The sequence below is a fragment of the Tetrao urogallus genome, assembly GCF_951394365.1.
Source record: "Tetrao urogallus genome assembly, chromosome: 2".
In the NCBI taxonomy this organism is placed as follows: Eukaryota; Metazoa; Chordata; class Aves; order Galliformes; family Phasianidae; genus Tetrao; species Tetrao urogallus.
The window spans coordinates 15,986,159-16,013,471 of NC_136814.1; the positions used below are offsets into that span (position 1 = coordinate 15,986,159).

General features: G+C 40.2%; 1 protein-coding gene across 1 annotated transcript; it reads right to left on the reverse strand.

Moving 5' to 3' along the window:
• Positions 1–1,194: 1,194 nt before the first annotated feature.
• Positions 1,195–26,418, reverse strand: HNRNPLL (heterogeneous nuclear ribonucleoprotein L like; the record flags this gene model as incomplete). The annotated part of the gene is made up of 13 exons (XM_079532471.1): positions 1,195–1,250; positions 2,786–2,884; positions 3,001–3,058; positions 3,975–4,176; positions 4,583–4,704; positions 4,888–5,105; positions 6,269–6,340; positions 10,133–10,205; positions 10,294–10,390; positions 13,131–13,216; positions 17,225–17,462; positions 18,591–18,709; positions 26,227–26,418. 13 exons carry the CDS (start codon positions 26,416–26,418, stop codon positions 1,195–1,197), a joined length of 1,632 nt encoding a protein of 543 aa, XP_079388597.1.
• Positions 26,419–27,313: the final 895 nt, after the last annotated feature.

A 27,313-nucleotide genomic window follows, 5' to 3' on the forward strand; every position in this document is an offset into this window, starting at 1 on the left:
TAGAAGAGAGAACAGAGGCTCCAAAGCGCTGGTGCAACACAAATCTTCCCCAAAGTGAAAGATCTCTCATCTCCTTAGTTTCACATTGCATGATAGAGTTGTATTACCTGAACCCTGCCTACATCACCACAGTTCAAGTGAGAAGCTAGCCATTCTATTCACCCCATGTATCCTTTCATCATCATAACAGAAATAAGAGATATCAGACAAAAGAAAACATTGATATAAGCATCCAGTGTACATAAAATTAACAATCCAGGTATAAGAGTACCGTGGGCTTGCTTTTTGTTTTAACTTTTTTCCACCACCTTGGTTTCTATTGTGATCAATCTTCTGTTCTCAACTAGCCAACTTTTCTAAGTTTAATAAGTCATAATAACTATTGAAAAAGATATCAAGAAGATATGTTAACACCAAAGATTTAAAGTTATGGAAAATGAGGATGAACACATTGATACAGGCTTGCAGTTTTAATTTTAAAAAGGCCCCTATGGTGGGACTGGTTATAGATGTCATCATGCTAATGCAGACGGAAAATAGGTTTGTTTGTTTTTTAAAAACAACACTTTAAATAAGCATGAATTCACACCATACATATGTATATGTAATAATTTTCTGTTAGCTTTTTTTTTAAACTATAAATCAAGTAAGTCCATACTATTAAAAGTTCTGTATGTGCAACATTAACCTGATGAAAGCATTTTATAAATACAAGATTTTTAGAATTGCAACATACTTCACTACTTAACATACTGAAAAACAGATTCTACATTTAAAATTCTGATGTAACAGTTCTATCTGCCCACTACAACTGAAAAATACTTGCTAAGCTTTAACATTATTGAAAATGCAAATATATTTCCATTTTGGAAGAAAACAACTGACATTTTGAAGTCTGAATGGTACACTGCCTTGTTTACGCTACTGGATTTTCTTTAGACATCTGCAGATACTACACCAACAAAATACAAACTTCGTAGTAAGCTTACAACATGTACTTCAGAGAGGCAAAAAGAAAAATCTGTTTTGTATTTAAGAATGAACATCCATTTATTATAAAACAAGATAAAAGATATTAGAATTAAGTTGAAACAAGGCAACGTTAGAGCAACCACTTTAGAGCTTTGTGAACGAAGTGTAGTTTCAAACTTGCAAATCAAGGTGAATGTAGCTCTTAACATGCAGTCCTCTTCTCTATAAATGTGATGAAGTAGAGAAGCAAAGCTTCAAGGTATAAGGGTTAGAGCCATCTGTCGGGAGACAACACAGAACATGCTCAGTAATGCGCCATGTGTATGGCTCTCCTGCTGATCGAGAAAATCATCTTGCTTGATGTGACATGTTTACCACTTCAGAAGGTGAAATGCTCCCCCCATACCCCTGATGGCCCACAGACACCAGACGACCAGTAATGAAGTGTTCTTTACAGTCTATCAGCATTTTTCAGATGGAAGAGATGGAAAAGCAATGCGATGGATCTGATCACAAAGGAATGCAGACAGCATTCTAAAGTGTTCTGAACACAACGAAGACTTTACCGTTATTGCTGTCTGTTTCCCACCTGAACTGTTTACAAGAGTAGTATCCAACAGAACTTCCAAAGCAAAATGCATAGATATTTAAGGATATACAGGATAAGGATAAGGAGATACAGAATGTAGTATTTCCATCAGAGGCAGTGTGACACTAGAGACTGTTTATGCATGTCCGATGAATAAGGAAAAGCGCGAAGCCCAGCTCCCCCTTCAGGACTCTCCAGAAAGCCAAGCAAAAAATAATGCCCCTTTACATGGAAAGGCTGCTCATGGCAGCAGCACATGATTGGGTATTCTCAGGCGATGGAAGACGCATCCTCCTGGTTCAGCCAACCTCAGACAACCTTATTACATTAAGTCTTAACCAAAAGTTCTTGTTTGAGATGGTGGGCGAAGAGTGGAGTGGATAGGAAAGATTGTCAGGCAGAGACAAATTCTTCATAGATTGAAGAAGGTAGCTTAAAATAATGTTAGGCACTGAGCTAGATTCAAAGATGCCTGTAAATACTTGTAATAATTCAGTTTACTCCAGTAAACTGTCTGAATTGTCCAACACAGATCTGGTCCAGTGTGCAACAGTTTAACAGGTGAATTTCATCTCTGTCCTTACTAGTTTGGTGTTAAAATCACCTTGACATCAAAATTTCTGGTTTGAAAAAGAACTTACTACAGGAGCAGTTAATTCAGAGCAGTAAGCTGTGCAACCTAAAGAATCTCCTATCCAAGGGCACTGCGCATTTCTCTGCATTTACTGAGGAACATGACAAAAGCTTCAGTAAGACACTGTACATCAGATTTGATTTTAATGATAGTGGATTGTAAGCAATACCTTTCCTGCCTTCCTTTTTGCATCCTAGACCGTTGTTCTTTTGTTTGTTGGCTTTTTTTGTTGTTTTTTTTTGCTGTTAGTGGTTTTTTGTTTTGTGTTTTTAAACTTTCTATAACTTCAGAGCTGCAGAGCATACTTTGAGCTCTACAGGTTGATTCCAAAGCTAGGAAGAAAGAGTGCCGTTTAAATAAAATGCAATGGAACCTAAACTGCAGATCATTATATACACAACAGAAGATAAATGAGCATATATGTTCATACATATACAGAATATATACCTATAATGAAAAGAATGCAATTTTTAGATGCAGACTAAGCTGCTGAAACTTTTTTTTCTTTTTTTTTTAAAACAAAGGCAATATCAACATGAAAGAAAACAAGAAACAAAATGATAGCAGTAAGATCAGTAAAACTAACTTACTTGGGACTCTTATCTGGTAGTGATTAAGTACAGTGAGAGCTTCCACAGCATCTGTCTTACATTCCCATTCCAGCAGGCCAGAGAGTGTTTTGGCAGAGGCTTTCAAAATAAGAAGCAAAAGAGGGGAGAAAGATCAATAATGTCTTTGGGCAAGTGCACGCTCTTATAAAAACTGGACTTCAGATAACCCCTCAAATAGGTCAAACGTGACTTACGTTTTGGATCAAACACTTTGTATTTAATAAAGCTGAGAACTTCATGATCCTCACATAGCTGTCACAAAAATAAAATAAGATGTAAAACCTCAGCAAAAATGCACATAAATACATTAGCAAAAATCCCAAGTTCCTGGAAGAGACACAGAAAGGAAAATACTGAGTCTTTAAAAGAGCTTCCAAGATTTTACAGCAAATAATAATTTTTAAGCATGTGGGGGAACTCTTTAGAATACCATCCTATAGTCTGCAAAACAAGGCTCTTTATTTGTGCTTTCCCAAATATTTTATAGGCACAATAATTGCTAGAATGCAAACATCACCATTTGCTCAAGCAATTCATATCTGAAAAACAAATTATTCTTCTTGACATTCCTACTTCAACACAGCATCTCGGAAGCTGCACAAATAAGCACACAACTCTCAAACCAGAATTAACTTTCAAGATTCAGCTCAAATTGAAAAAAATAAAGTCTCACTGAACTGAAAATGAACTGCCTCTGTATCTGCTATTGAATGTTTTAAGCATCCAGTTTTCATTTAGTACCCAACCATGCAAAACATCCCATGTGCATGTTTCTCTCCATTCCAAAACGTCTTATCAGTCATCAGAATAACCATCTCAAGTCAGTACATCTTTCGTTGGCTGTACTCTTAGTTTTTCCTGTATTTGGCTTTAAGATTTTTTCCCCGCTTCCACAAAAACCTCATTAAGATTCTCAACTTTACTTCCAACATCTTGTTTCTCATTAAAAAAAAAGAGAGAATAATGAAAAAAAAAAAAAGAAAAAAAAAAAAGCACAAATACAGCAGCTTCTATAGAGAGGCTCCAAAGCTATTTTAAGAATTATTTTCCAGCTGCTGTACCAAAACTATCCCAGTTATTTCACTTTAAAAGTAGCATACTATACAATACTATACAGTTAGGATAAGGCCCCAAAGCACTACATGCCACAGTGATTTCAACTGCCTACCTTCACAAATGTTTCTTCAGTTACACACAGGGGAACATTATAATAATGCAGAACACAAGAGGGTGGTTGGATGATGTTCTTAGATGCTTGGCCAGCACTGGTGAACCGATTATTCTTACTCATTGCAAAATCCTTATAGCTACTCGTGCCATCCTCCAGCTCAAATATCTGGCTTGGAACTACTGAATGCTGCTTAGAAACACTGGGATTTAAGGATATGTCATGAAAGTTTTTTAAACAATCAAAACTTGCAAACTTTGCACACAGATTATTCATGTAAGTAAATAAAAGCTGACACTTCTTTAGAACAATTTCAAAGAGGAACAAGACAAGTTAGATTTGACACCTTCCTAAAAAGACTGTAGAAAGGGTGGATAAAACATCTTAGTGAATACAGCTTTCTAACAGCCTAGGTTATAGGATATAGGTGTTATAAGTTTGAACTGATATTGACAGCTGTCACATTCACAAAAATATTTTGGTGAAAAATAATAGTTGTAAACTGGAAATCATAAATCTAACACTGATGAAAAGACTGGACAGCCTGTCTTTGCAACTTCATTACATTTCCTTACTAGCTGACCATTAATCATATAGAACATATTTACCACACGTTAAGTCTCTTTCCGAATAACTTGACATTGTTGAGATGTGTGACAGCTCTTTCTACAGCATATTCATCACCCATTTCAACGAGTGCTGTGCCTGGAATAGTCTTCATAAATTTCACCTAAGATAAGATAGATGAAGAAAAAAATGACACTGCAACAAGCAGTATAAGAATTTCAAACGTTGTCAGGAGCGCCCATCCCAACTAGACTTTATTTCATTTTTGTTTGCTTGTTTTGAAAAACAACAACAAAAAAATACCCAACTGCAGTAGATTCAGAGTTTCTCACAGATGATGCCTTACCTTCTCAATGTTTCCATACAAGCAGAAAAGGTTGAAGACCCTTGAACAGTTCATCTTTAGCTGATGCAACCCACTGACCATGACAACTGATCCAGAAGGATTTCCACCATGCATGTATGAGGATGATGCCTGGGGCAACGGATAAGCAACAAGTTCGGGAGTGTCCCGAGATCCCATTCGGTAGCGACTTGGTAATGGCAACAAAGGACCGTGCGAACCTATGGAAATGAAAGATTGTATTCATTAAAATGGGGGGAAAAAGGACTACAGGAGTTTTAAAACATACCTAATTACCTTCAGCAATATTGTCATTTCTACTGATCATGCTTTGTGGCAAAAAATAATAAAAATTCTTTATTTTCTAAAAAAATTACTACAAGGTAAGGAAAGTAAAAAAGGAGTGAATTTTTAGCCAGTGGTCAGGAGAGAAGGAGGATGATACAGCTATTTTTCCAGAGATATGACAAAGTCAGGAAACTGGCTTTCTACAGGCAACTTCTGGAAGAAACAGGAATGCTTAAAGCACAGCATTAATGCAAAACAAAGCTGTCCTATTTTCCACTACAGGTAAAGTGACAGGTTTCACTGAAATACTTTCTTTTCTCTGTCCTTGTTCACATTCCTCTCCAAACCCCACCTCTTTTTTTTTTTTTTTTTTTTAAATAAATGAAGAGACGTTAGTGATAGGCATTAACTTTTGTTTACAGAAAACATCAGTATTACTGAGGATAGGATCCCTGATCCTCTGAGAAAACGAATATTGTGAAATTCGCAGAGTATAAAACGTGCTTTTTGCTTTATTTTCCCATAGTAAAACACAATAATGAGGGAAAGAGCAGTATGGCAGGCCTTCATCTACAGTTAGCCCTGGTAACAACAGCACCACTTTACAGCACTAATTCCAAAATATCGTTCTTAGCAAATCACACTGCTGTAATTTTCAGAATTAGCTAAATTAGAAGAAACACAAAGCCCACAATTCACAGCTTTGCAGGCAAAAACATCAAAGGGCTCTGGGTTGCATCAAACCATTGATCAAACTCTGCTGCCATTTTCTGTAAGAAAAGAGCTTCGCCAGTAATTACATTATTCTCTGTTTACTGCTATGGTGACAGCAACTAAAAGAAAGCATTCTTCAAAGGAATACATTCGCAGAGCTGGATGCTCTCCATAAAAAGAAGAGTTATGGCAAAAAAAAAAAAAAAAGCACTACGCATTTCAATCCATCGCTATCACTTTTTGTACAGGGACTGACGGCATCGCGTGCACAGATCAGTTAACTACTCACAGTTCAGAGGTCCAGTTATACATTGACTGAATATTTGGCATTCCACACAGCACATACAGAAATCAAAACCATCTGTCAACCTATTGGACTTACCATAACTATCATGTCTAAATGACGATGGGTGTTCTCCCAGAATAGCTTGTCTCTGGCGTCCCTTCCCTCTGTCTAACATATGGGAAGGGAAAAAATACAATTCAGTATGGACAAGTATGCACTTGATTTCTCCAGTTAAGACACAAAGCTTCTAGTTAAGAAGCAAAAATGCAATCTGAGTCCTTGTTAATTTTATCAACAATTTCTCATTGGTTATATATCTAAAACCGCAAGCTGTAGCCCTGGGATACCAAAATTTAAAGACTGTCATTTGTATAACAAATTCCACTTAAGTTGATTGGCCGTAATGGCCAATGAGGAGATGTAGACATTTAAAGTCTAAGGAAATACCCAACAACTTTCCTAAACAGACACCACACATTAGTATAGAAAACACCATACAGCAGGATTTACCTATGCATCTCTTAAAACAAATTTGAAATGCAGTACTTTTGAAAGACAGTACCTGAATCATAATATTAGCTTCAACAGCAACACATTTTCAAAGTGGGCTTCTTTCAAGAAGTTTCAGCATAAGCCAACAACAACCTGTATTACATGGTTTCATAATCAGTAAACAGAGAGCATTACATTTGTGTACATATAAACTTACAGAACACCTACTGATTTAAGGGCGTGCTGAAAGGATTGTACATAATTGCATTATCAGCAGCTCGTAACAGGTTGACTGAAGAGAAACATCACTGAATAATGCACTTAGCAAAAGCTCAATCCTTTAAGAAGGCCAAGTTCTCTGTGTTATAAAGTTAAGCAAAGGGTCTACATTACTGGAAGAAAGCAGTGCAGTACAGTCAAAACTGTATTTTCTAATCAGTTGCACCTTCCATGGCAAAGAAAAATCTAAACTTGCAGATTTCATTGCGGTAAGTAAAAATTGATGTCTCACATTTAGAAAAAATAATATGAGTTCTCACACTGCTACACTGAAAAGATGGGGCAAGGTATTTTTCAGTTTAGTATACATCCAAACAAAATTTAAATGTGACTGCTGAAAATGGCAATTCAGCCCATTGCAGCTACAGGTTATTTCCCTGGCAAAAGAGAACTACTCATGATAGGCAGCACAACAGTGGGAAATGAAAACAGGTGCCGTTTCTGCTCAGGAATTTCAGAACAGGTTTCAAGTCACGCATTTACTTCGGAAATAAAGACTAGAGACAGAAAAGTGCTGACTGTCTTCAACTGTATAGAATGATGATTATTTTTGCATGGTTTTCTTTTTCCTTTCCTTTTTCAGGTAACAGCTCTGAATCTCTTAGCTCTGGGAAGTAATTACACAAGCATATAGAATATTTTGAACATTTAACCTATACACAGGAATTATCTTTCAAAAACTGAATTTTATCATTAAAGTCTTAAGGAGTCAAATCAATTGAAAGAGTGCACAAAAAGATAGTAGCGTTCAAGTAATTCCAGGATAGCATAGTTTGACAAATATTTCCTCCTGGTGAACAGTCCTTTACCCTCTCCTGTCCACAGCACTTTTTCCTTCCTTCAACTAACTTCATTGTGCCAGAAGAAATATTTTGTGCAAACAGGCAACGAAAATCAGAACTGATCTGGGCTAAAATTACTTCTGAACAAAAAGATTCTTTATAATCTAGGGGTGTTTGTTTTTGCTTTTTAAATCAGCTCGTTGAGTTGCTGAGTAACCCGGTATTACTGCCAAAAGAAATGTTCCAAACTAGTTTGAACGATCTGGCTAAGAGCCAGCAGAATGCTGAAAGACAGGTAGGCGTTGGTTGAAGAAATGCTCAAGGGAAGTAAGTGATTTGTTGCCACGGATATAATAGTTCTTCAAAAAAATAATTAGCTAAATGCATTTCTGTGTCCTAGGATCAGTGGGAGGAATTAAGTTCTGAAAGGCTTATTATTAGCAGCGTCTGTCCTCAAAATGAAATTCCCCCAGGGCTAAAATCTTTGCTGGAGTCGGACCCCTACAGTTTCAGTCAGATTAAGTTCAAAAGCCAAACGCTGTTGTGGGAGCGCATAGAAGCACACACAGCAGAACTCTCTCAAAACAAGTCCTGGATTACTTCATGGACATAATCTAGCTGTCTACTTTCAGTCTTCGTTCATAAATTCATATTCTCATTTTCTAGACAAGTGGATGTGGACTGTGGTAAATGAAAACTCATGCTCCACAGTACAAATCCAATCATTTTCCTTTTAAGTGCAGTAGAGCGATGTAGAGATAGGCACTCAGAGTAACAAAAAAGGAAAAGCAAAAGAGTAAAGTATGAGTTTTTGAGAAAGAGCAAGTCGTATCTATCTTAATGTTTTCATTTTCCACTGTTTTTTGCTTGGGAAACAATTCATGCATATCTGCAGACCAATTAAGTAATGTAATTAGGGGCAGCATGTTACAAGTTACTCTCCAATCACTGCAATGATTGGAAGATCAGAGGGTCAAATTAATCCATCAGAATTTTCATATGCAGTCCTTTTTCTTTCTTGCCCTCAAGTTTCTTGACTTCGAGAAGTTGCTTTTTTGAAGTCAGGAATTTGAGAAAAAAATTAAATCCTCATAAAAATAGTCATAAACTATAAGCTGCAACCAATACTGTAGCTCCCTTGTTAACTTTTTACAAGAACTTCATTCTGAAAATTCAAGCCCTATGTTTTTAGTTGTACAACAGTTTTACAAACCAGGTGTCTTGCAGAATTACTTTGAAAGTGCATGTCACTTGAGATGGCCAAAGCCCAGGCTCTCATATAGCCTTTGGAAAGTACTCTGACTTGGACATCTCTTCGCTTTTCTAACTTTACATTGCACGCATTATTGTACATAAGTTACTGAATACTGCACTCAATTATTACACATTATTATTGCTTTAAGTGAACACTGTACAGGAGTCAGGCTACACAGTAGTTTGTCTTTACAAAAATAGTCATAATTTCCCACTGACAGGAGTCAAGCTTTGGAGACTGTTACAGCTGAATACTGAAGAGACAGTATGTCTGCATCAATTATGAATCTCCCTGTTTTAATACTTAAATATAACTGAGGGGATCTATCTGATATTGCACTACTCAGTTCCAACTATCTAAAGATCAGGATGAAATTTCTCTACTACTAGACAATATTTACATCGTTAAGACTGAATGCAACTCTCACATACAGCAAGTAATAAAAAGATTACAACGTCAATGATATCAACAAAAGAGGTTCTTAATTTTGGAGGGTCTCAATTTTTCAGTTTTAATTTTAAGGGAAATATGACCAGCATACATACAAACTTGAACAGAATGGGTACAGTCTATCGTGTTATTCATCCCATACAAATCTGAAGTACTGAAAGTGTCCTCCTTTTAAAAACTTGTGGTAGTGGTGCATGCAGTATGCAGACAAGGTGAATTGCAAGTCTGAGGTTTTTCAGAGGGTTTGGTGTTTTGTTTTGGTTTTGCTGATGCCGATGTGGTGCATGAAGAAGTGTAGAGTCAGCCTGCTGAAGTCCTCTATCCTTCTTAATGCCTCGTCCAACATAGGGGAAAAGAGTCCTTTCGAAGGAGAAGCAGTGTGCAAGTTTGTAGTTTGTAAGGAATAGTCTGTATCAGGTTTCCTCTCCTCCAAAGAGAGAGAGCTGCTTGGAGAAATGCAAGTCCTTGAGAACTGCGAAGGTGCTTGCAGGTGTGGGCTCCTTGTTGAACTAAGTGGCTCAAGCACACGGCAGTAGGGGGCACTAGGGCTCAGGGTTAATTTCCTGGGTTACAGGTTGGCTTGTGAACACAGCAGCAGCTCTGGCTTGCTTTGAAATGACTATTGAGATACGGCCTGACCACGTATAAAGGATTGTCATTAGTACAGTCATACATCTACAGCAATAACATAGGAAAACCTACCTCGTCGGCCCAGATACGGCTTAGTGTAGTCCCAACTATCGTTGTCGTTTCTAATGACATTAAGTCGAGTGGGCTGTTCAAATAAAGTAAAAGTGAAAAACATTAAGCATGGTGTATACATGTTTTGCCACTAAAGGTAAGAGAGAAGGTCCATGCATTACCCTTGCATATTCAATTTTTAGTGTACAGCATCCTGCATAGATATCTGCTCCATTGAGTGCTGCCTTCGCCTTCTGGGCACAAAAAACCGATTCAAACGTGCACATGTTAAGGATTTTTCCCAAGGTGTCTCATCCATGTCCCTTTCTTCTGAAATACCTTTATTTTTTTTAGACTGCAAGCAGCTCGCTATGTCTGAATCCTACAAGAACTCTGAACACACTTCAAAGTAAAGTTACTAACAACTACTCATGGGTTTACCTGTGTTAAGCACCTACTTCTATTGTGCAAACAGCACATAATGTGAGCACTTATAAACAAATTCTTCTCTACAGATTCATTTTGACAGGAATATTCTGATGGATTTAGTAAATTTAAGCAGAGGATATAGAAGCTGTCAACAAACCTAGAGAATATTTGGATCAAAATCAAAATGGAAAGGTCAAGCTGCATCATTGGGAAAGAGATGGGAGCTAGTGGGTGGGAAGGCATGACTTGGAACAATGCATCCCTTCTAATAGCTAGCATGAGCTATACAAGTGCGGGTAGGGAGTCTCATTAACTCAGCAGTTACTCTTCAGTGAAAAGAACTAAGAAAGAGCACATCCTTTAGCTGAAGAAAGCCACAGAACCAAAAGGGATGCTTTGAACAAACCAATCTGCATCAAGAATACAGCAAGGAGATTGCTTTAAATCCATTGCTCAATGCAGATGCATGCACCACGCTGCAACAAACAGGCTATTTCATATCCTCTGCGTACCCCTAAGATTGGTTCTATTACCAGGAGAAAAAACCATACGAGCCTTGGCTCGTGGCAATACATGATCTCATACAAAGTTGGTAACATACTGCATCAGACAGCTCGAACCCTGTAATAAACCAGGTATTTTGTGCCATCATTTGATACAGTTACATGAAACCTTGGAAGTATATGTTTATTATATTTAAAACAATATTGTGTTTTACCATATCCATGCAACCCAACTTCCTCCACTGTAATACTGGTTCACAGCAGAATTTTTTAACTGACTTGAGACTGCCAAAGATTAGAGCAAGAAAAGTTAAGCTTCTCACACCTCTAGGAAGTTGTCAGAGGCTGGCTAGAACTGTAGGAGCACATCTCCAGGAGTGATGTGTAATGCAACTATGGGAACTGCTCCAAAAGTAATGCCTCTGGTTTTGTTATGTTTGCCCACAACATCAGAGGTGGATGGTGGTATTGTGGCAGTAGATATTGAACCTTACCACCCATATTCCATTACATTTTGTTGCAGTGCAACAGATGGCAGCAGAGCAGCAATCAGACAGAACAGCATCTGATGAGGAAGTGCATAAGGAGCAAAGGGACTCAAGTGAATTCCTCCATATGGAGAAACTTGCACCACTGACATTCATCAGTGCTTGCTGAACGTTTACAAAGACCAAACAGTGGATACTGAGCACAGAGAGCAGTAGGTGGTGCACTTCAGCAGCAGCACCAGATGACAGTGGGTCACCTCCACTGGTGCAGATTTTTACAAGCATGGCATGCAAGTTCTTGTTCTTCGCTGGCAAAAACATACAGCTAATGGTGGTGACTAAGAACAGTGTTCCATAATTGAGAAATTGCTCTATCAAATAGTGTCGCTGTGCTCTTTATATCTGTTGTCATTTCCAGGGCAATAAATAGGAGGAATTACTTTTGGAGCAACCTACATAGCGGTGAAATTTGAGTAAATTTTGGAAACTTTCAGACAAGTCTTCTTGCGAAGCTTCTCCCAGGAACTGTTCACTTACACTGATGCAATATTTTGCTTACATTTATAAGCTTTCTTTTAATTGCTGGTTGTATGGTGGGTTTTTGTCTGCTTTTTAAATAAAAGCCACATTGTATGATTTAATTCAAAGGACAGAAACATGGCAGTTTCAGAGCATGTGCAGGGTCCTCCCCACAATTACCCTAATCTTTCATATGACACAGAATAATCCCTGACTATAAAACATATAATTTAAACAATGCTGTTTGCCACAACTTACTATGCTACCACAGGAACTGTGTGCATCTGTTAAGATGCACAGTTTAAGTCAGATAAACAGCAGTTAGCTTGCTTTAAAGGACTTTGAGGCAACGCATTTTGCCTGGCAAATCAGCAGCACAGCCACTAGTTAAATCATTGACATGTTACAGAAATAATCCACTCATAAAGCCTGTCACATGGATAGTATGCAAAAATCACAAGAGCACTTGAGATTTCAGAACAATTTTCTTCGAATACCATCTTCATAAATGGAAGGTAATCATCTCTAGGAATAGGTCTATTCGAGTTTTATGAACTAAGGCTTAATCAAATCAGACTTTGGACTCCACAAACAACAGTAACACATTAACAATACTCGTATAATGTACAACTTAATGCTACAAATACAATAAACAGAAGGATAACAGAGCAGGGTATTTCCTCCATGAGGCCTCAGTGGGTCTCACATTTTATTAAAGTCAGAACAAAAAGTCAAACAGTATATGAGAACTATTTTAGAAGAGTTTGAAGAAGTTAAACCGCACCTCTGCAATCCTTTACCAGTTTCTTGAGTGTCAAGAAATGCCAAGAATTATTAGCCTTAAGGTCACTTATAAACATGGTTATCAAGACCATTGTTGACAGCATCACTTCCCTCCAAAGATTACATGTATAAGTGATATTTTCCCTTAAAACATCTAAAATTTATATCCAAAAACACTGTAATTTCTGAGAGATTTTTGGCCTCAAGATTAAACGGTATTTTTCTGACATTCTGAAATCCGATCTGGAGTTGAAAACCTACAGGAAAAAAAAAAAAATCACAGTCTAAAAAGGATATTCAACCATAGCTTGTATTCCATTCCTCTTGAATATAACAATGCGCTGAACTTTGCCAACAGGGTTGCACACAGTATACAAGACATCCTAAGAAAGAAGAAAAAACTGCTTTAACTGGAGCAAAAATTCAAACAACTTAGTTTTACAGAACATTATCTTCTATTAGCTTTTAAATGCTTGTTAACTTTTAAGTTACAATTTTCTCTATACAATTTCTACTTTTACATTTAGCATTTTGAAGGATAGCGTAGCATAGGCAGTCAAATATTAACAACAGGAAAAAACTTATACAAGAATTACTCATACAAAGAAGTATCTGCAAAGAGTGTTAAAACTCAGCAACAGCATGCATGCTTCAAGACTGTGCTGCCTTTAATCATGCACTGTAGTAGCTTCACCAAAGCAAACAGACATGATGATGCTGTAGTTACAGTACAGTTCATTTCACAAAACCCTTATAGCTGAGTTGTTGGTTGTTGGTGCTTTGTAATCATTCACAGTTATCTTCAGAAAAATAACCTAGAGAAGTCCACAATGCAAGCTTAGGTAGCTTATCAAAATGAGAAATTCAATCATGTGCACCTGAGTCAAAGACAGTGTAAGTAGATGCTGTGTTTCCCCGCTTAAAGCACAGAAAAGTTAAAGAGGAAATCCTGGGCTCGCAGAAGCTCACTGTCAGAGCAATGTTCTCACCAGCATTTCACTATTGCAAGGAACCAATAAAATTCAAGACCAGTCTCACTGCAGCATGGGAATGAAATACTAAGGGAAATCTTGCCTTATTCTCAAAGTATCATAATATTGGCTTGGTCTGATGCACAGCACCTCAAACAACTGCACATTACACAGAATTCAGACATAATGGTGCCAGAAACTAGGCTAAAGCTTGAATTTAACGAAGAAAAATGCATTTATTTGATATGGTGACTGTACATCCCCACTTAGAAATCCAAAGAACAGGTCTTGAGAATCTGAACAAACAGGAATCGTGATTCTTTAAACAATATACCTGTTAGACAACGTTCAAACAGTTGAGAGTAAACCTAAGGTTTACTAGACAGCCAGTTGGTAGCTAATGCTAGCACACAATGGCACAGACACCTCAGTGGAACACTATCACCATCTGTTTTTCTCCTTCCTTTCTGTGTATCCAAACCAAATAATTCCAAAACAGTCATTCCAAGAATTTAGTGCACATCCTCGGGGTAAGTACTATTATCTTCAGTAGAACAGTATAGAAGTTAAGAGGCAAAGCAAGAAGCTATGCTGGATTTCTTAAAACAAAGCACACAAATGAAAGAAAAAAAAAAAACAACAGAAAGGATGTCTTCTTTCTGGAAAAGCTGCAGTGGTGCAACTCTTGGTGTATATCAAGCACCATAACCCTTAATACATGTGTGTACTACCACTAAAAAAAGAATTCAGTGCACTCAGGGGCTTACACCAGGCACTCCTGTGAGTGTTTTACACAGGAGCAAGCAGTGGAGATTGTCAACCCAAAGTTTTTCAGAAGATGAACACACATTTTCAGAAGAGATTAAAACAGCCTTAAAAAAAATTTAGCACACTACACCATAGGCACATTTTGTAGGCATACTGAATAGCACATATTTTTATCCTTCAACTCTTCTGGATTGAAAGAGAAGTGTCATGTTGACTTCCCAGCTTCAGATGACATCAGTTTTAGGGCATACGACTTTCTTTCACAATTCATCATCCAAATAATTTCCTATTATCATTAGAACTATTCCTAAAGTTCTTTCAATATTCAAGCTCTACTCAAAACATCATTAGTGCAGTCAGTCAACAGGCACACACACAGCTTTAAATTCATTTTGTTTTTTAAAATTAATTCACCTACTTCAGATTACCAAATTAACCATATGACTTAACACTAACATTACCTGTACATTAGAATACCTAAGAGTTGTAGCAACCTAATATCAAATGAAATTGATAGTCGTTTAAAACATTGCAGCTACCACAGCAAACTACTCTCATAGGGTTGGATCCAGATGATCTTTAAGGTCCCTTCCAACCCAAACCATTCTAGGACTACACAATTGCTCTTCCCAGTTGCTACAGACTCAATTAATTGGTCTGATGAGCTCTGGTGCTTTTTAAGTAGTTTTGGAAATATGTTGTCTTCTAGTACTCATCAGTATACACTAGACAGTGAAGGGGCAGCAGAAAGGAAAAGAAGGTGGGTTTTGGTTTTGCTTTCCAAGATGCTGCTATGCCAGAGGTTTCACGTTCAGAATTTTCAAATACTCCTAGCCAAGAATGGTGCTTCTGTTTATTCAAGCATCTGCATTCATCTCAGTTGCTTTTGCAATCTAAGTTGAAAATGCTTTAATGAAACAGCTTCCAAAAATCTGTATTACGTTTACATGCAAAGAACAATTCAGCTCAGTCAATTAATTGGTTCACACAGATCAAGGCAGGTCTATTTTTAAACCTAATTATAAAGTCATACGTTGCCATGCTTTTCTATAAAGAGAACATTGAGAAGAAAGCACATTCATCATCCACAAATGAATCAGTAGGCAAAAACCTATCTACATTCACAACACAACAAAGCAGAAAGCATGATATGGAACCAATTGTTTGTGATTAAGTAATTCCAGAATTGTTAAGCTTCACTCAATTTGCTAACATAATATACGGTCATAAAACAGAATTTAATACTGAAGTTACATGGTTCCACACAAGCCAGATGCTTGGACTGATCTCTACTATCCAATATCTACTTGTTTCTCCAAGATTAAATAACTTATGTATGTGCCACAGTTTAACAAGTCTGCCTTAAGGAGACATGCCTCCCCTTCTCCCCCAAAATATTCCTGTGTAATTTAACATAGGCTGTAAGTCTTTATGAAAAAATATAAGGAGACATTCAATGGAGAAGATATTCTGTGTTCTTAATTACAGTATTGTTAAACAAAAAATGAACTGTATATAAATAGTATGATCAGAGATACTGAAAATAAAATGCATCAGCCCAAATAAAAAGCAAGGAAGATTCCACCAAACTGGAGCTGATCATCAACAGATCAAGGTTTCAGCTTTCTGCAAAGAAAATACTTAAGAATGAATGGCTGCAATAAAATAACCCTTTCCTACTGGAAAAAATGACTTGCTATTTAAACATACCCCCCTCAGGGCCTAAAAGATAACAACATTCCTGATGTTATGGCAACATATTTGGAAATATTTTTCAAGTATGTAGCAACATTACAAAATCTTGACCACTGAAGTTTTTAAATGTATTGCAAAATATCTGCACAACAGGACTGAAACATCTTAAAAACAACAGGAAAAAAAAAAAAATCTAACAAACATTTTTTTCCAGAACCTGAATGATACTTATGTGAAGATGATATAAAGGTTTGGTAGATGACTAATTCTTGACTCAAGATTAACAGTATAGAATTTAAACAAGTACATAGGTTGCTCCAAAAGTAATCCCTCCTATTTACTGAAACAGATACGACAACAGATAAGAAGAATAGAGTAATTATTACTCTATATCAAATACTCTATTACTCTATTTGTAGATATTTGATAGAGCAAGTTCTCAGCTACAAAACACTATTTTTCAACACAGTCACCATTAGCTGTGCATTTCTGCAGTGATGAATAAGAGCCTGCATGCTGCACTCAGAAACGCATGCCAGCAGAACTGACCCATCATTACTGTCGCTTCTACTGAAATATACCACTCACTACCTCGCTGTGCTTACATCCACTGTCTTGTCTCCATAAACATTTAACAAGTGTTGATTAACGCCAATAAATTTCCTTAGCATGGTGGAATTCTACACCTTTGGTCCATTTGTACTTCCATGCCATACGCCATTTTATCACACTGCACCTCTGCTGCCATCTGTTCCACAGCAACAAAATGTAATGGGATATTGGCAAGCAGGTTCAGCCTCCACTGCCATACCACCAACATCTGCCTCTGACACCGTCAGTCAACGTCATAAAATAAGAGGCATTACTTTTGGAGCAGCTCTCATAGCACACAATGGAAATGATGTAATAAAGACTGTCATTTCCAAGTGTTGCATTATTAAATTAAGAGAAACATACCACTGTAATTGGGTAGAGAGGATTCTGGATTGACAACAGGAGAACTTTATTTCCACCAGATGGGTCGTCAGTGTTCCCCGGCCGAGTAATCCTTTTACTTGTCGAGTAGTTGAAAAAAGCTTGCTGCCCCGCAATGTACACAGGTTCATCTGCTGCAAATGTCACACACTTCTTGGCACTTTCTACTTTTTCAAACTCTACCAGAGCCTGACGTTTAAACGGCATCATCATGACATAACTGCGGAGAGGAATAATACAGTAAATCCTCCCATATGCTTACTCTGAAATTCAGTAGCAGTCATACATAATACGTTCTGCTTTTCTACACAAGTCCAAACAAGGACATACAAGGAAGCCAGGTCTTCCCTCTTGCACTTCCCAAGCCCGGTCACGTGTTTCTAAAGCACTCACATGAAGCAAAGAAATGCATTTGTTAGAAAAGTAAGTAATGAGCAGTTGAAAATGTCTTGAAAATGTATAATAGACAAGAACATTTAACCAACACAATAATTAGGTAATTATTTACTAGGATTACAACTTCAAGTTTTAAAAAAGCTCATTAAGTTATTTATGAGGTAAAAGATTAAAGTAAATGCAATTTACAGAAAACATTTAAACTTTGTACACTAAACAAAGAAATTTAAAAGCTTGTTCTTTTCCTGACACAAAACTACCTTTGAAGAAATAAACAGAAGCATTCTAGTCAACCAAACTTTTTTTTCAGCCAATTTCTTTTTTGGAAAAGGTAACTTCTCAGGCTAAAATGTACTTACTTGTACACCTGAACAAGCTTTTGGCACCTCATTTTATTTATTTTAAGACATTAATGTAAGTGCTCTTCAGTTGGATGAATATTTAGAGAATGAAAAATACCACTGTACTATCTCCAAAACTCATTTTACTTCAAAGCTAGCATATCACTGAAAAGAAATGCATGCTTCTAAAATGAAGCACTCGGAATAAACTGGCTCTACCAATTCACCTCTACTATTCTGCTTACAGCTGCTTTGACACAGAAGAGGCTCCTTCTGAATAACCATCTCATGTCATAAGCACTTCTCCCATATAAAACCAGTGGAAAAAGGCTCACTCTGTTCTGAAGTTCAGTTTTGTTACAGTTCACACTTCAGGCTAAGACTAGCAGTCTGACAGCAGGTACTAGGGTACACAGAAAAGGTAACTGCTTAACCAGACTTCTTACGTGTACAAAAAGAGAATTTTCACACAGCTAGAAAGCTGTTTGCTTTGCTAGTAACTAAATCCAAGACTTGAAGTGGCTATCACAATATATTTAAAGAGATCTGAGTGACTTTTAGATAATGTTTCCAACTTGTTGAGGGATGTGGCTTCACAATGTTTGACGTACCATATGGTTCCAAACTTTTCCAGAGCTTCCACAAGATCTGCTTCCACAACTGATTCACACAGCCCTCGGACGTGGACGACAGGAGAAACAGAGACTTTGTGATGACTTCCCCCTGCATCCTAACAACAACAAAACAACATTTAGTATTCAGTACAGAACAAGGAACATCGATATTGTTAGCTAAACTTATTGGGCAGACACTACACTGGGTCCAGAAGCAGCCATTTAAATGTACAAAGTACATTTTAAACAATTCCACTTTTCTTTCCAAACAGACTGCAGAGTTCAACTGCTGAAGCCTACTTCAAATAATTTGCAGACTTTGTTAACACGTTCACACAGGCAAGATTTTTCTAGTATAAAATGAAGTGCATTCTAAAAAATTTACTTGATTAAAGGAGGTCTTCCACCCTACTTGTTCCAAACAGAAAATATTTCAACACGCACAACACCTACAATATTTTTTACATGCTTCCTGTTTGCTTATGACATCTGAGACAAGTCTTGTTTCCTGAAAAAGAAAAGCAAAAAAGCAGCAACAAACAAGGGCCATCAGTAAACTCAATCAAGACTGGTTACTTTCCTAACATGTGCAGAGCTGTGTCCTCCAGTGCAAGCAAATGCCGGCTCAGTCCAATACTGGAAACAAACCAGCAATCCCTTGCAATTCCGAGTGCTCTTGATACATATTTTTAAAAGATTCTATTTCAGTACAGGTGGTCACGCTCTTTCTTTTCACCCCAAGGCTGATTTTCATCAACTGGTTTCAGCCCCTGTACACAGGCACACAGAATTGCCACAGTAAATGTTTCTCAGTGAGCTAGTAGAGCTGCAGTGAGTTCTGTGCAACTGAACCATTTAGACAGGCAGGGATCAGCTCCATCCTTCTGTGTGAAGCCTGAAGTACGGCTGAAACGCACCTTGTTTATTTTAAGCCAAGAGGAAAAAAAATTCGATGAAATAGTATTAGTCAATAATGACAGAGATACACAAAAGAAGACTAGACATAATAAAGACCGCATGAAATACACTGTACTTAGTAACATGCAGATTTAGTACAGGTAACAGCAATGTCAAGTTCTTGTTTACGAATTCACTACGTCAGTGTGTTTGTTTGATCTAACAAGTCTTGTTGAATTTTCACTTCTATGTAGTAAGAAGCACAGCACCTTCTGGAAGCCGAGGGAGATTCTCATCTGCAGTACAAAGGAGCTTTCCGCTCTGCTGAGTGCATGCTACACACATTCTTCCTTTCCCTATCTTTTTAAACTACAGAAGGAAAGGAAATAGCTTTTCCCAGGTAACTACAAATTGAGTCTCCTGTATCTAACTCCTGGGTTCCATACACAGCTCTCCTCATATTTTCTCCTTCCTTTGAGCATGTGAACCATAAAGCAGGCCATGGGATGCTGTCAGCGTTCAGAACAACCTGCTGCACTATTTTTTAAATCTTCATTTATGTCCGAGTCATTTGCACCATGAAAGCATTTTCACTTGCAACATACTTTTTTGAATAAGAGCTGTGGCAACTGTGGGTAAACGCAAGGAGTGGTAGTTATAATGTAATCCTGAATTAACCACCCCAGCTCTGGTAGCAGTGATCAAATTATTAAGAAAGGTTAAAACTCTGAACTGCAGGTACTCAGAGAATCTCTGAAGGAACAAAGCTCCACACATACTTTTATTCCCAACTTCTCTCTTCTTTACCCATGCATAAATTTCAAAGCTGAAAGAAGCACCTGAAGAACCCTTCAGGAGAAAACAATAATTACCATTTTTTTCTGCAAAGTCTAGTGCTCCAAGATGTTCAGACAGCAAGTAGCTTTACTTTATTTAGAAGTTATTAAATCAATTATTCATTGCCCCACATACTTGTTACTGTATTAAGATCCCTGTTAACGCTATGAATATGCATTCCTTCTTTTTTTTTCCCTTCTCCTTTTAACATTCAAGAAATTGTACCTAAGAATATTTCACTGCATATCAGATGGTAAATATAGGCAATGGTTTTCTCACTGAAACAAAGGCTCACTAGAAAGAGCTACCTTAGTGAATGAGCACCCCCAGACAAGCCAAGTTCTTCAGAGTATGCATCCTAATGGTATGTTATGTCTCTGTCCCCTTTCCAGTTCAATTCCTGCTCCAGTTCACATTTCTTGTCAAGCATTTTCCTTTGTATTTGCATTAAAGCTTGCCTAATCATGATACAAAGCTTTCTAACAGCATTACAAACATTTACTTTTATGCTTGCATTTCTGAATCCATTATACATCAGTTACATGCACATACAGGAGTGTCCACGTTACTGCAACTGGAATGATTCTCAGAACCTTCATCAAATGCAATCTCTGTTTCCTTTTATAGTTAAGATATTTAGCATTCTAAGCAAAATCTCCTTCACTCATAATGCTATATGGAAAGCATTATTTATTAGGATGAAGTACAGTAGGAGATTAAGCAAGAATAAGTCATAACACTGCCGCTATTGTAGAAACTTACACAAAAGCTTGAGAAGGATGAAGCTTTATTAAAAATAAAAAAAAAAATAATAGTAAAATCTCAGTCACTTGCCATGAAGCTGAGGGCTTGTCCGCATAGCATTTCTGTGTAACTGCCTCATCACAGTGTTTAGACAAAGCCAGTGAAGGTACACAGGGCTAAAGCAGTGGGAGTCTGCTTTCCTCAGAATAGTCTCTGATCAGAAGCAGCAAACAGCGGTGCAGGAATGAAGCACAAGTCAGCCTGAAGCCAGGAAGTCACAAACTGACATTCACACAGCATATTGCTGAAAGACACCAACATGTGCTACTGGCATATGTTCGAGTGCAAAAAAGCATTCACGAGGGCAGACGTGCATATGATCATCAAACAAGTTTTGTAGCTACCAAGTTGCAAATCTAGAACAATCCTGGATTTCCCGTAAAAGGAAAAAATAAAGTCAGTAGTCTAAATGAAAACACAAATACATCCGTCACTGTAAAGCACCTTCACAGCTAAAGTCAGAACTCATCCCACTGCTTGCCACCTTCCCTTTCCACAAACAAGAAACACAGCACTTTGACTAAGGTCTCGCAGTCGCCCTATCTATAGATAGTCTATATATGAAGTCTATATATGCTACAGCTGGCACAGAGAGTGGTTACAGAGCATGTAACACAGATGAGCCAACACCAGTGCTCCCCTGCTTACTTCTTCCAATGGCACAGGAACCCCATGCCTAACCCCTGCACGATGCCCTCCAACAGAGCCAGGAAACACACCAGCTCGTGTTACTGCTGTGCCTGCTAAATATATATTGCCCAGGATGTCTTCTCAAAGCTCACTAACGGTTTCTTAAAGAATCATTAGCCGGGCAGAAAAAGTAGTACTTAAATAGGTAATGGAAACAGACTTCTTCTAAGTGCTCAAGACCAGTAACAAGAACAGAAAAGGATTCCTGGAAAAAAAAAAAGACTGCCAACATAACAGGTAACGTTGAAACTGTGTTTCCAGAAAGAGAAGGAAGCCCTAGAATAACTGCATCACGCCTCATGTGCTTGGTTATTTCATATACACGTGACTGTAATGGAAGCTCTGAAGAACAACTGCAGCATTTTAATATATCTTTTCTTTACTGACCTACATATTCCTAGGCAACATTTCAAATATATCACTGGCATCTTGCTAATAAATTTTGATTCTGTTATTCCAGAAAGGAAGAAAGTCAGGAAGGGTTCTAGCTGTAGGAAGCCTCTTCTGTTCACTAATTCTACATCAGAGAACTTTGCACTGTTTGCACAGACACCTGTTCTGCATCCTTTCTCCAGACACCTTTCCAGTCAATATATTCACCAGAGCTCATATTACCTTTTTTTGGACCATCTGCTTCTTTACTATTCCTCTGCTTCCATCTCTCTTTCTCTTTACTGCAGAAGGATGCTATTCTCCTTCACATTCTCTCCCCTAGATACCTATACACCTTGCTATTTCATTTCTCATCATTCAGAACATCACACACACTTACAACTTCTTCCTCACTGCATCCTTCTCACATGCTCTGAAATAGTTGTTATATTTAAAACTGCAATGGGAAGAGCCCCAAAAGGTTGCTTATTCTGTATATAAGTGCCTAAAACAGTGTCAATGCCTAACTACGAACGCAGCTGCACAGTTAACATGCCGTAAAGGGAAAGTGAAGGTACACAACACATTTCCCAGTAATTTCAGCTCTGCCCATTGGAGGTGGCGTGATAGAGAAAAGGCTTTCTGAAGTATATGCAGCATTTCCTGCACGGTCTTCAACAACAACTCTATGATTCTTTATTTTCCCCTGTGCTCAGGGCAATCCAAATACATCTCTTAAAACCTAAAACAAAACAAATACGGAGCATTATGAGGAGACAATTATGAGGAACAAATACCTGAGGTGCTGGAAGAGGAACTAGCTTTAGTTGCCTTTGTGATGGAGAACAAAGGAAGAAGGACGATTTACACTCAGATTGCTCCATAATAGACTTCTAGGCTCTGAACTCATTTCCATCTAGCCACTGCTACTGCCTGTGACAGACATGAAGCAGTTTACTCCTGACGTGCATTGCTTCCCACTTACACTGCAAAGCAAGAACATTGCACACCCAAACTTATAGCAGAGCAGCTCAGATGCTGCATGTTCACAATCCTAGCTAACCTTGCAGGAACCTGGTTTTATGTTTGTGTATTTTAACACCACATCCCATTTCCCCAAACATAACAATGATCCTTACCTATTCTTCAATATTTCTATAAAGCATGTAGGAGACAGCGAGGCAAATGAATGCTACCAGAAAAAAAAAAAAAAAAAAGTTAAATACAACACTAACCAATGGAAGAAATTTACATGAGGGAGAGAGATGAGAGGCCCTCCAACCACCCTCCAACACAGCTCTTAATTCCCACCCCGCTTTCTCCCTGTGTCCTGACTCTGCTATAACCCAGTTCTGACTCCTCTGCCCAGGTCTCCCCACCACACAGCACGGCCTCTGTAAATGTCGTCCTTCCAGATCTCACTCTCCTCCATAGAATGCTGCTGTAAGACCACCTCTATTCCTCTCCCTGTCAACTCTCCAGTCACAGCTCTCCATGCTCCTCAGCACTCAGATGAGACAATAGGAAGGAGCACACCCCCCTGACTCTGTGCAGTATCATTACTGGTGGGGAACAGAGGCAAAGGAAGAACAAATATATATTCTTACCCATCTGTAACCTGCGTATCAGGAAAGACTTCTAGGCACCCATTTGCAGAAACACAGAACTTAGAGGCAGTAAGGGACTACGCAACTCACAAGGCAATCCCAGAGGAAAGAAAACATCACACCAATACCAATAAACAGCCCAGCAGGGAGATCATGCCAAGGGGATAACTAAAAGGTCCCACTATGAAACAGGTTTTATCTCACAACCTGTATGTAACTGATGACAATTCACCATTATTTTAGGACACTGTAAGAGAGGAAAAGCATGAGGCTAACAGACTCCAACCACTCTCCCTACTCAGTTATCCATTTTCCCATTTCTCCCTCTTAATTCCCCATTCCGTACTGATCTTTGTACTTCACTTTACATATTCTTTTTCTGCTTCTTTCTGAGCAATCCAGCGTACCTGCACTTACTCCTTCAGCCTACTCCTATCTTGTACGTCTTCACCTTGAACCGAAACTAACTTTTATGTGCTAGGAACGTTTATCCAGGAACAAAATGAAGGTGGTATGTCTTAGAGGAAAAAAATAATCCATTTCCTGCACATTTTCTTTTCTTAAAACCAATTAAAGAAAAAAAAACCTAACGTTCACATGAACTAACTTTAACGAATGGATACTGGCATTTTGCTCTTACAAACTCCAGACAAAAGCACTCAGTTGTTCATTTTTCACATATTCTCTTGATGTTACAGTTTGCTCTTAAGAACCTAGTACGATCTCTATTACCCAGAAAACTGCTGCCTCCCCCTGCTCCTTCCTATTGTCTCATCTGAGCACCTAGGAGCACAGAGAGCTGTGACTGGAGAGTTGACATGGTGAGGAATAGAGGTGGTCTTACAGCAGCATTCTATGGGGGAGAGTGAGATCCGGAAGGACGACATTTACAGAGGCTGTACCCCAGTACTGCCTCCCCAGATAGCTCATCAGTACAGCTTTGCCAACAAACCATCACAGAGCATTAGGAGAGTCAAGAGTCTGTGACCACGCACCCTCTTGAGGCACACTGCAACTGATACGACACGCTGCCTAAAATCCTTCTCTTCTAGACCTCCTACACACTTGTTTCAGTCTCTTTGCTGACGAAACACAGCCAAAATCCAAAATGTCAGGTTACAGACATACTTTACCCTCTTGTTACCTGGCAGGGCTGTATGCCTTGTGCATTAACTAGCATAAAAACTGAGATACTAAGGTTAAAAAAAAAAGACAATCAACGCCAAAATTGGTGTTGGAGGAAAGTTAAAAATAATAACTGGCAACTTAGAAAGGTAAGAGCAGTATCTTGTCCCTATTTGAAACACTGTGTGTGATGCCCAACTCTCCTATATGAGGAAATGTCAAGATAACTTATGCAAACATAAGGATTTAATTCAGATGCATCCTCTAAGAATGCATTACTGAGGCCATAGCTGATGCTTTGTGACAAGGTAGAACACTTAAAACAGTTATCCCAAAAGGTGCAACTTTACTACAGTTCACCAGGAAACTTTTCTACGCATTCAGCAGGTGATTGCAGTCCAGAAAGAGGTTCAGATGATGGAAAGATGGTAACAGCAAATGCACTAATTCATCTGTTACTAATTCATCCCATTGTTAAGCAGCGTCGTTCAGCCAAATCATAACACAGAACTACTCTAAATGTCATGGAATCAAGCTCTCGTTGATCTTGGGAGGAAACAAAGTGCCATCGAGAACTGAATAAACGGTTCAAATCATCCGGGCAATTCGGCGGAGTAAGAAATCAAAGGCTAGACGCAGAAGTGCCGTTAGCCCAGATCGATGGGTCTCGCTTACTGCTTTGATTGATACAAATACACAAAGAGCGCAGCAAAGCAAGCACACCGAACTAAGGCGTCCGTCAGCCCGGCTCACAGCGGGGGAAAGCGACGGGAGGAACGGGGGAACTTAAGGGAGCGGCAGCCACTCGCCATCAGCCTCACAGCCCGGCGCAGCCAGACAATAAGGTCAAACGGACGGACGAAAGGAACCCTCCGCCCGCTTTCTTCCCCCGCCGCACGTTTCTATAGTTACACTCAGCAACAGGGCGAGCGCAAAACTCGTCCCGGCGATATCCGAAAAGGCACCGAGCAGCCCACGGAGCGGCGGCGAGCTCCGCGCTTCACCACAACCCGCCTCGCAGCCCAGGCTCAGCAGCACGGCCCCGAGCCGGCGGCCCACCGCCTCGGAGCGGGGCAAAGCGGCGCACCCCCCGCCCCGGAAGCGCCTCCGTGCCCAGGGGAAAGGGCCGGCGGGCTACGGCCTCCGGCAGGCCGCGGGTGGGCACGGAGGGAAGCCGCCCAGAAGGCCGCCCCGCGCCCGGAGGCCCCGTTCTGCGGCCCGGAGCCTCGCCACGAGGAGGGGGCTCCGCCGCCCGCCCCCGCCCCGCTCCCCGCCGCCGTGCGGAGGGAAGGAGCCCTCACCCCGCCCGAAAAGCCGCCTCCGCGCTGCGGGGGAACCTTGTCCCGCCGGCTCTCGCTCTCCTCGGCGCCGCTGTACTCGATCTCGCCTTCCTCGGCGGCCGCGCTGGGCTTCAGCCGCTTGGCCTGGCTCTCGTAAGCACCGTCCTCCTCCTCCTCTTCTTCATACCGATCCCCGGACGACGGAGACGACATCGCCGGGAGGAGGGTGGGAGCGGGCCGGCTCCTGGCGGAGGGCGCACACGCGACAGGGAGGAGGAGCGGGTACGGAGCCCGGCGGCAGCGAGCGCCAAAGATGCTCTGCGCTCCGTCCCCCCGCACGCCCCCTCCCCGCCCCGGGAACGGGTCGTGCCTCCCCGCCGCTCAGCGGCTCCGCGATTGGCTCCGAGCCGGGGAGGGAGCGAGGACTCCTCGGCTATTGGCTAGCGAGCGCGCCCATCGGCCGCCGTTCGCGCTGCGATTGGAGGACGGGCGTGCCCGTCACCTCACGGCGAGGCTCCTCGGTGCCGCCCCCCGCGGCTCCTCTCCATCGCTCTTTGATGTCTGAGCGCCCGGGAATAAGGGAGGGCGGGGGGAGCGCGAGGCGCCGGGTGGCGCAATAGTTGCGGGGGCGCGCGCCGCGCTCACGGCCCCTCCGCGCGCTCTCCTCGCGCGGCCGCCTCTTCCCGCCCTCGCCCGCCTTTGTCTCCCTCGCGGGTGGTGAAGGAGCGGTTCCCCTTACGATCCCGCGTTTCCTACCGCGGCTTTTCTGGGGACGGCATCCCGCCAGTTGCAAGGTCACTGGGAGCGCTGGCTGCTCCCTGCTCAGCAAATGGTCTGCGCCCAGCACCGAGCCCCTGCCTGTGGAAAGAGAGAGAGCTCGCGTGCCTCTCCGTGCGGGCTGGCGTTGCCCCTCGTTCCTCAGGTGAGGAGTAACACCAAGCGTTCCCCTACGAGCTCACAACGCACGGATTGCTGCCCCGTGCCGGTCCGTGAGGGCTCCGTTCCTTGCACTACCCCTATAACAGGACCGACGTATCGCCGCGCTGCCTGTGGCCTCGTGCAGTGACACAAAGCGGCCACAGCTTCTGCTCGGGGTTGTTTCTCGTGG